Raw genomic sequence first — 10,160 nt, forward strand, 5'->3', positions numbered from 1 at the left:
CACCCCCACCCCGTCCCCTTTGCAGACCTAAGGCCAACAGGCCACTTGCTACCTTGGGCTGCACAGACCTTACAACCCATTTTAGGGTTTGACCTGAAGCTGAGAAGAGGCCCAGGGCCAAGTTCCTGGAGAAGGAAGACAGGCCACGGTGGGAATCAGCCTCATCAGCTCTAGTCCTGCTCCGTTACTCTGAGTGACTGTCAGGTGTCCGACTCTTCGCGACCCCATAAATCACAGCACGCCAGGCCTCCCTGTCCATCACCAACTCCCGGAGTTCACTCAAACTCATGTCCACAGAGTCGGTGATGCCATCCAGCCATCTCATTCTCTGTCGTCCCCTTCTCCTCCCGCCCCCAACCTTTCCCACCATCAGAGTCTTTTCCAGTGAGTCAACTCGTCGTATGAGGTGGTCAAAGTATTGCAGCTTCAGCTTTAGCATCAGTCCTTCCTGTAAGTCACTCCAAAACAAGGCACTCCTTCCATTTCCCCCTTTCCTCCTCTTCTCACTCTGAATGGAGTATGTGCGGCTGTGATTGTCGATGACAGAGTGAAAACCAAGCGTATGGGATGTGGCTTCAGGAGGTCAGTGCCCTTCACACTGTAACAACTTCCCCAAACTCCTCCACCATCGCTCCCAAGCCTCTCAAGGCCTCTGACCACCCCTTGGCTTTCCCAAACCCCAAAGGGCCTGAGCCAACAGGTTCCTCAGCCACTCCCAGACTCAGAGCAATACCAGGGAAAGGTTAAGAAACAGGACTGACTGGTTCCAGCCCTCCTCACCCATTATTAGCCTTCTGCTCCACTAGGGCTTGGCACCTCACCCACCCACCAACACCCTCCTGCTCTCTCAACAGCCATCTCACACCTTCCTCCCACTCAGGCTACCTGACTTCCGCTCCTCCACTCTCTCCTCCCTGAACCAGCTTCGTTGTTGCTGTTCAGTCACTCAGTCATGTCTGACACTTTGCAACCCCACAGACTGCAGCACACCAGGCTTCTCTGTTCTTCACGGTCTCTTGAAGCTTGCTCAAACTCACATCCATTGAATCGGTGATGCCATCTAACCATCTCGTCCTCTGTCGTTCCCTTCTCCTCTTGCCTTCAATATTTCCCAGGTTCAGCGTCTTTTCTAATTAGTTGGCTCTTTGCATCAGGTGGCTAAAGTGTTGAAGCTTTAGCTTCGACATCAATCCTTCCAATGAACATTCAGGGTTGATTTCCTTTAGGATTGACTGGTTTGATCTCCTTGCAATTCAAGGGACTCTCAAGAGTCTCTGCCAACACCACAGTTCAAATGCATCAATTCTTTGGTGCTCAGCTTTCTTTATAGTCCAGCTCTCACATCCATACGTGACTACTGGAAAAACCATAGCTTTGACTAGACAGACCTTTGTTGGCAAAGTAATGTCTCTGCTTTTCAATATGCTGTCTAGGTTGGTCATAGCTTTTCTTACAAGGAGCAAGCATCCTTGCTTGTGACCTGGAGGTGGTCACCATCTGCAGTGATGTTGGAGCCCAAGAAAATAAAGTCTCTCACTGTTTCCATTGTTTCCCCATCTATTTGCCATGAAGTGATGGGACCGGATGCCATGATCTTAGTTTTTTGAATTTGAGTTTTCAGCCAGCTTTTTCACTCTCCTCTTTCACCTTCATCGAGAGGCTCTTTAGTTCCTCTTCGCTTTCTGCCATAAGGGTGGTGTCACATGTATATCTGAGGTTATTGATATTTCTCCCGGCAATCTTGATTCCAGCTTGTGGTTTGTCCAGCCCAGAGTTTCTCATGATGTACTCTGCGTAGAAGTTAAGTAAGCAGGGTGACAATATACAGCCCTGACATACTCCTTTCCCAATTTGGAACTAGGTGTTATTCCATGTCTGGTTCTAACTGTTGCTTCTTGACCTGCAAACAGGTTTCTCAGGAGGCAAGTGAGGTGGTCTGGTATTCCCATCTCTTTGAGAATTTTCTACAGTTTGTTGTGATCCACACAGCCAAAGGCTGTGTGAAGCATCTTGGATAACGGTTAAATGTAATTTAGCAATGTTACCAGTGAGAGACTGAAAATACAAATGGACAATGGCTAGATCACACATAAAAATAGAACTCTGACCTAAAACCTGCAACCACTGGTCTAGTAAGTCAAACCACCTCTGTAAGGATAAGTCCCAAGTGATCAGGATTTAATCAGTATTGGCCAGGTTCCTTATGAAGTGAGTGAAGTCGCTCAGTCGTGTCCGACTCTTTGTGACCCTGTGGACTGTAGCCTACCACAGGCTTCTCCGTCCATGGGATTCTCCAGGCAAGAATACTGGAGCAGGTTACCATTTCCTTCTCCAGGGGATCTTCCCAACCTAGGGATCGAACCCGGGTCTACCGCATTGGAGGCAGATGCTTTAACCTCTGAGCCACCAGGGAAGGACCAATCAGAGAAAGCCAAATACACTCCCCTAACCAATGGGATGCCTGCTGTTAGAGGGAAGCCATCTCCAGCTTCCCCATGGCAACATCCTCCAGCCAACCGGAGCATGCCTGAAGACTTCCCTTTTCCACTGTAAAGTTGTGACACTCCCCAGCCTGTCTTTGAGTCTCTGACAAACATAAGAGATGATGGCTGACTCTCTTGCTAGAGGAAGCTCTATATAAACAGCCTTTGCCTATTTTCATGGAGTAGTCTTCATTTATTTCCATACCAGATTCTTAATACAAGCCACAGTCCCTACCCACAAGGATCTCTCACGCTAGTAAACAATTACATTGCAATATGGTGTAAGCACATAGGGCAAAGGTATTATATAGATTTGTATGTGTACAAGGAAGTATGTAGTGTCCCACACAATATGGTACAGAGGCGTGCATGTGGTGTCTCTGGTGGTGCAAAGGGAACTGGAAAACTCCAAGGGCTCCAAGAGGGAGGACAATTGGGCTGGTTTTGCAAACTGCATAGCACTCCCTAAGTGGCCAGCTGTAGGGGAAGGGAAGTGCAGATCTCCATTCTTCTCCTTCCTTCCCCTCTCCTTACGAAGCTTTCCACTTGTAGACCACCTTTGCTTTTTGACATTCACCAGTAAATCTCATTTTTTTTTTTTACATTTTCAGTTTCTCACTCTACTGAATAATTCGTCTCATTCTAAAATGTGTTAGACGTACTGATGAACCTCTGTCCAGGGCAGGAATACTGACACAGGCATAGAGAACAGACTGTGGACACAGGAAGGAAGGGAAGACGGGATGAATTGGGAAATTAGGATTGACATACATACACTACCACGTGCCAAACAGACAGCTAGTGAGAAGCTGCTGTAAAGCTCAAGAAGCTCGGCTCCGGGCTCTGTGATGACCTAGAGGGATGGGAGTGGGGAGGAGGCCTACGCGGGAGGGGACATATACACACATACAGCTGATTCACTTCATTGTACAGCAGAAACTAACAAAGCATCATAAGGTAATTATAGTCCAATAAAAAATAAAATAAAATGTGCTGGAGACAGCTTTACCACTGTTCTCCTGGCCAAAAAACAAAAAGAGTATCTTGCACTGACCTGGCCAGCCCAGCTGAACACAATCTCCTATTTGCTTCTATCTCCTTTAAGGAGTATCTGCCTGAAGTCACGGAGAAGGCAATGGCAAGCCACTCCAGTACTATTGCCTAGAAAATCCCATGGATGGAGGAGCCCGGTAGGCTGCAGTCCGTGGGGTCGCTAAGGGTCGGACACGACTGAAGTGACTTAGCAGCAGTAGCAGCACCTGCAGTCAAGGCCCTGCATTCATTTGAGCCTTCTGCATCTGGCTCTCACCCTCACTGCTCAGCTAGCTCTGGCTCCCACTGACAGAGTCACCAAAACTGAAGACTTGTTCTAGTCTCCACTCCCTTGGCTCCCATTCTTCTGGCTTCCTTGATGCTCTTCTAGTTCAGTCTTCCTTTGACCTATGTGGGCACTGCTCCTTCTCCTCCACATGGACCATCTGAACTTAGTCTTTCCAAGAATCTGTCCTTGATGGCTACTAAACACATCAAAAGAAGCTCAACATTGCTCATTATTAGAGAAGTATACAAATCAAAACTACAATGACATATCACCTCATACTGGTCAAAATGGTCATCATCAAAAAAATCTACCAACAATAAATGCTGGAGAGGGTGTGGAGAAAAGGGAACCCCCTTGCACTGTTGGTGGGAATGTAAATTGATACAGCCACTATGGAAGACGGTATAGAGACTCCTTTAAAAACTAGGAATAAAACTACCATATGATCCAACAACCCCACTACTGGGCATATACCCTGAGAAAACCATAAATGAAAAGACACACGTACTCCACTGGTCATTGAAACACCATTTACAATAGCTAGGACATGGAAGCAACCTAGATGTTCATCAACAAACAGATGAAAAAGCTGTGGTACATATGTACAATGGAATATTACTCAGCCATAAAAAGGAACACATTTTAGTCAGTGCTAATTAGGTGGATGAACCTAGAGCCTATTATACAGAGTGAAGTAAGTCAGAAAGAGAAAAACAAATATCGTACATTAACACATATTGATGGAACCTAGAAAAATGGTACTGATGAATAGGTTATTTGCAGGGTAGCAGTAGAGACGCAAAAAGAGAACAGACTTACGGACACATATATGGGTAGGAAGAGGGTGGGATGAATGGAGAGAGTGGCATGGAAACATACACACTAACATATGTAAAGTAGATAGCCAGTGGGAATCTGCTGTGACTCAGGGAACTCAAACTGGGGCTCTGTGACAACCCAGAGGGGTAGGATGTGGCAGGAGGTGGAAGGGAGGCTCACGAGGAAGGGAACATGTGTATACTTAACGGCAGATCCATGTTGATGTACAGAAGAAATCAACAGAATATTGTGATTATCCTTCAATTAAAAATAAATAATGAAAAAATTGGAAAAACAAAACAACATGTATCTGTCCTTGGTCCTCTTACTCTTATCAACCTCAAGGCTTCAACTGACCATTGAGTCGCCATCACTGCAGACACTTACTGTCCACAGTCTCAGTTCCCTGTTGATTTCATCTCTGCAAATTCCTAACATCACCTCAAATTCAGGATCTCCAAAACAGCTAAGCATCTTTCTTCCCAAATCTTTTTTTGTCCTCCTATAGAGCCATATTGGAGAAGGAAATGGCAACCCACTCCAGTGTTCTTGCCTGGAGAATCCCAGGGACGGTGGAGCCTGGTGGGCTGCCGTCTATGGGGTCGCACAGCGTCGGACACGACTGAAGCGACTTAGCAGCAGCAGCAGCATAGAGCCAAATATGAAAGTGGCACCATAAAGAAGACTGAGGGCCGAAGAACTGATGCTTTCAAATCGTGGTGCTGGAGACGACTCTTGAGAGTCCCTCGGACTGCAAGGAGATCCAACCAGTCCATCCTAAAGGAAATCAACCCTGAATATTCTTTGGGAGGACTGATCCTGAAGCTGAAACTCCAAAACTTTGGCCACCTGATGTGAAGAGCTGACTCATTTGAAAAGACCCTGATGCTGGGAAAGATTGAGGGCAGGAAGAGAAGGAGCGTACAGAGGATAAGATGGTTGGATGGCATCACCAACTCAGTGGACATGAGTTTGAGCAAACTCGGGGAAACAGTGAGGACATGGAAGCCTGGTGTGCTGCAGTCCATGGGGTCACAGACAGTCAGACATGACTGAGCAACTGAACAGCAACGATGGAACCATATGGGGCTTCCCAGGTGGCACTAGTGGCAAAAAGCCTGCCTGCCCAATGCAGGAGATGCAGAGAAGCGGGTTCAATCCTTGGGTCATGAAGATCCCTGGAGTCGGAAATGGCAACCCACTCCAGTATTCTTGCCTGGGAAATCAGGCAAGAAACCTGGTGGGCTACAGTCCACGGGGTCGCAAAGAGTAGGACACAACTGGGCACTATAGAACCATATATCCAAATCAACCCATCCCAACCTGCCGTGTTCCATCTCCCCTCTTTGGTTCCCTTGAACTTTAACATCTGTCATTAAGTCCTTCCCTTTCCACCTTATCATCTGCACACAGTCCTCATTTCCTGCTGTTATGACTGTGGGGCCAAGCCTCAGGACTTTTAGAACAGATGCAGCAACTTCCTCAACAGCCCCGAAGCCTCCAGTCAGTTCCCACACTGTCTGCTGCAAGGAAACCTGCCCTTGATCACACAAGGCTCTCCACGGTTGTAAATGATGGGAAAATGCCGACACAGGGAGAGGAGGCTCAACCAGGGCAACCCTGACTTCCCTTTCCCAAAATTCACCCCACAGCAGTTAAGCAGTTGCAGATGGCTGGGCTTATGTAGTTACTTTGGTCAACATCTCAGCCCAGCAAGTCAATGGGAACACAGTGGACAGCTTCCTAGGCTACTGTCTTCACACAGAGATTCTGAAGTATGCGCCAAGCGTCTGCAAGCTTTTATCTACACTGCTGTGGGAGACCAAGTTAAAGAAGGAAGTTAGAAAGCCCATCAGAGCATCTGATGTTAAAAAAAAGGCAGGGGGGCACTTCAGAAGGTTCGCCAACCAAGAAAAATACCATCCAGTGACAGTGAAAGTCCCAAGGTGAAGAGAATTGGGGGAACAAGAGTAGGAGCCACAGAGTCTCTGAGTATCTCCTTACATGGAATTTGCCATCCACTAGAGGATGACTGTTTCATTTTATTAGGGAAGCTAGATGCTTTCCTTAGACCTCATTTTTCGGCTGCACTGCCTGGCATGTGGGATCTTAGTTCCCCAATCAGGGGTTGAATCCAGGCCCTCTGTTGCGGAAGCGTGGAATCTTACCCACTGGACCAACAGAAAAGTCTTCCTTGTACCATTTTTTATATCACTCATTCCCTGTAGTAAACCTGCAATGATTATCAATGGCTCCTCACTGCCCAGAAACACCCGTCTAAATGCCCAGGTCTGCCAACTACAGCGCACTGCCTTCTGGTGAAGTCCAACCTGCTGTTCTGCCCCCATTTTCCACCCACATCAGTCAAACAGAAATGCAGACCCTGTGCTTTTGTGCCTCGTGTGCTTTCTTACTTAGTCTTCCCCATCTGGTATTCATTCATTCTCAGCGGAGAGCTGACTGTGCCCTCTGAGAAGAGCTGGGATGCTTTTACCCCATCTTCCCATTTCGAGTATTACCTATCCTTTTTGGCCCCGTTTAAGGATCACCTCTGGAGAAGGCAATGGCAACCCACTCCAGTACTCTTGCCTGGAAAATCCCATGGATGGAGGAGTCTGGTGGGCTGCAGTCCATGGGGCCCGCAAGAGTCAGGCACGACTGAGCGACTTCACTTTCACTTTTCACTTTCATGCATTGGAGAAGGAAATGGCAACCTACTCCAGTGTTCTTGCCTGGAGAATCCCAGGGAAGGGGGAGCCTGGTGGGCTGCCGTCTATGGGGTCGCACAGAGTCAGATACAACTGAAGCGACTTAGCAGCAGCAGCAGCAGCAAGGGTCACCTCATCCCCGGGGCCACCGGATTCCCTTAATCAGACGTAGTCTCTCCCTTTTCTGACCACTCAACTTTTCAGAGCACTGATGGGGTTCTAGGGCTTACCTGGTGGCTCAGGCAGTAAAGAATCTGCCTTAATGCAGGAGACCAGGGTTCGATCCCTGAGTTGGGAGGATCCCCTGGAGAAGGAACTGGCAACCCACTCCCTGGAGAATTTCGTGAACAGAGGAGCCTGACGGGCTACCACTCCAACTGCCTGGAAATGGATTATTTGCTTGTCTGTCTTCTCCAGAATGGGCTTCCCGGTGACTCAGACATAAAGAATCTGCCTGCAGTGACGGAGACCTGGGTTCCATCCCTGGGTTGGGAAGAGCCCCTGGAGGAGGGCATGGCAACCCACTCCGGTATTCTTGCCTGGAGAATCCCATGGAGAGAGGAGCCAGGCGGGCTACAGTTCATGGGGTCGCAAAGAGTCGGACACGACTATGAGGTCAATGAGGGCCAGCACAGGGACCTCACAGCCTTCTCAGGAAAACTATTCAAGGACCATTCATCTGTTAAATGAATGAACTGATTAATGAGTGCTTTATTCCCATACACTTCCTGGCACTTCTTTCTCACAATATTAGCACCTGGTTCTTCATCAAATGTTAAAAATTAAAAGGCAGGAAGAAAACTGCTCCAGGGTCAAGAATTGGTCGCGCAAAAGCCGCAGCGGGGCCGGAAGCGTGACAGTGCAGGCGGCACGCCCTTCCCCGCCCTCGCGCCGGGGCGCGGCTCTCCCAGGGGGCGCCCCCACCCCGCTCGCGCCAGGTCCCGGGGGGCGCGGGCCGGGCCGCAGCGCGCTCAGCTCCCCGCAGCCCGGGTGCGGGGCCGGGGAAGGCAGCCCGGGAAGCCCACCGGGGTCTCAGAGCCCCGCCCTCCCGCTCTCCGCCCGGAGCCCCGCTCCCGGGCTCCGCGCCAGCCCGGCCCGGGGGCGGGGGCCGCCCGCACTCACCATCCTGGCTCCACGCTCGGGGCGCGCCTCGGGCCAGGCTGAGCAGCAGCGGCAGCAGCAGCAGGCGGCCGAGCGGGATGCCGACGCCCCGGGGTCCCCGGCCCATGCCGCCGCCTCCCTCCCGGCGCGCCCGGACTCCTCCTGCGGCCCCGAGGCGCCGAGATAAGGCGGCTGGCGCCCCGGGGAGGGGACCGGGCTGGGCGCTTCCGGCGCCGCACGGGGAGCGGAGGGTGCTGCGGGGTCCCGGGGTGGGGAGCGGCGCGCGGGCCGTTCCTCCCAGCAGGGTCCCCGGAGAATGCTCGCGCAGGCAGTAGCTCCCGCACCGGCCGTAGCTCCCGCACCGGCCGTGCGCTGCTGCGCGCCCGGCGGGGTCCCACGGCCACCCGGCGGGCCGGCCTAGTGACACTTCCGAACGCAGAGCTCCCGACTGCGCCGGGAGGAAACCTGTCCCGTGCCCTACGCCTGTGGAGCGATCGCGGGACCCTAGGGGCTCAGGGAGGCACTCCCGGGGTGGCAAAGGAAGAGGGGTGAGGGGCAGAAGGCACAGGGGTCTTTCAGGAGCTGAAAGAGAGCAGGGTGAGGTGGCTGGAGCTCCAAGGGCGAGAAGCCCGCCGGTCCAGGCCACCCCGGCGACAGGCTTGACCAGGCGACAAGACCGTCTGTGGTTTCAGAGCTGGTAGGACTTCTGCTACTCCGGGGACAGTCAGCTTGGGGCGTCAGAGAGGCTTCAGGAAGATGGAAGCGAAGGCCTGGGGGTGAAAAGGGCCCAGAGAGGAATCTAAATGGTGAGAGGCGTGGTGGGGCTAGACTAGAGAGTCCGCATTCTAGAAATGGGGAGGGGGACCTCCTAAGAGCGAGAACGGACAGTTGGAGAGAGGCAGTGAGCTGCGGAGATAAAGAAGACCTCATAAACCCAGGAAAGGAGGTTGCTGAGAAGCCGTCACCAGGATCTCATCAGGGAAGTCTCCCCGGGTTGGCTCTGCAGGACTGGGAAAGGGGCCCGGGAGGCAGAGAGCCCGCGCAGAGCTGCTTCAGAGACCCGGGCAAGAGAGGACACGTCCCGGCGCGGAGCAGTGGCTCTGAGTGTGGAGGGAAGTAACAAGTTAGGGTAGTATTGGGTGGAATCCACTGGATCTTATGACCAGTGGACTGTGGTGGAGAAGCAGAGAAACTTTTGGTTTGGGCGACTGGGTTGATGGCAGTGGGAGTCGCTGACATAGAAACACAAAGGGAGTTGTGGCAAGCTGGGGTAGGGAGACGCTGGCTGCAGGGAGAGAAAAAATAAGTTCCAGGTTGAACGTTTTCAGCTTGAGGTGTCCGTTTTGAGGTGTCTGTGGAGCACCCCAAGAGCAGCGGCCCCCTCCACTGCTTCACCCATATCCTCACTGGCTTTGTCTCTGTACCATGGGCCTGCTCTCACCCTAACCACCCAGGACCACACCCATATAAGGGCTCAACTTGCTGCGCAGCCTTAAAAAGAAGTGGTTAAAAATAAACTTCCTAGGCCCTTTTGCATCAGGCTTCCTTGCTTGGAAGGAAAGTTATGACCAACCTAGATACCATATTAAAAAGCAGAGACATTACTTTGCCAACAAAGGTCCATCTAGTCAAGGCTATGGTTTTTCCCATGGTCATGTATGGATGTGAGAGTTGGACTGTGAAGAAAGCTGATCGCCGAAGAATTGATGCTTTTGAACTGTGGTGCTG

General features: G+C 51.2%; 1 protein-coding gene across 3 annotated transcripts in view; it reads right to left on the minus strand.

The window, feature by feature from the left end:
* SUSD1 (sushi domain containing 1) overlaps nucleotides 1-9,512 on the minus strand; it is a 209,146-nt gene extending 199,634 nt beyond the window's left edge. For 2 of the 3 annotated variants that reach the window (XM_088838275.1, XM_088838276.1), the window contains exon 1: nucleotides 8,454-9,512. In XM_088838275.1, coding sequence (XP_088694401.1) covers nucleotides 8,454-8,559 — 106 coding nt within the window. In that variant the 5' untranslated portion in view covers nucleotides 8,560-9,512. The remainder of the gene's footprint in view (nucleotides 1-8,453) is intronic. The other variant, XM_055427584.2, reaches the window with a different exon arrangement.
* Nucleotides 9,513-10,160: the final 648 nt, after the last annotated feature.

This window comes from Moschus berezovskii, chromosome 7 (genome assembly GCF_049115385.1).
Source record: "Moschus berezovskii isolate FMDL1 chromosome 7, NW_MosBer_1.0, whole genome shotgun sequence".
NCBI lineage: Eukaryota > Metazoa > Chordata > Mammalia > Artiodactyla > Moschidae > Moschus > Moschus berezovskii.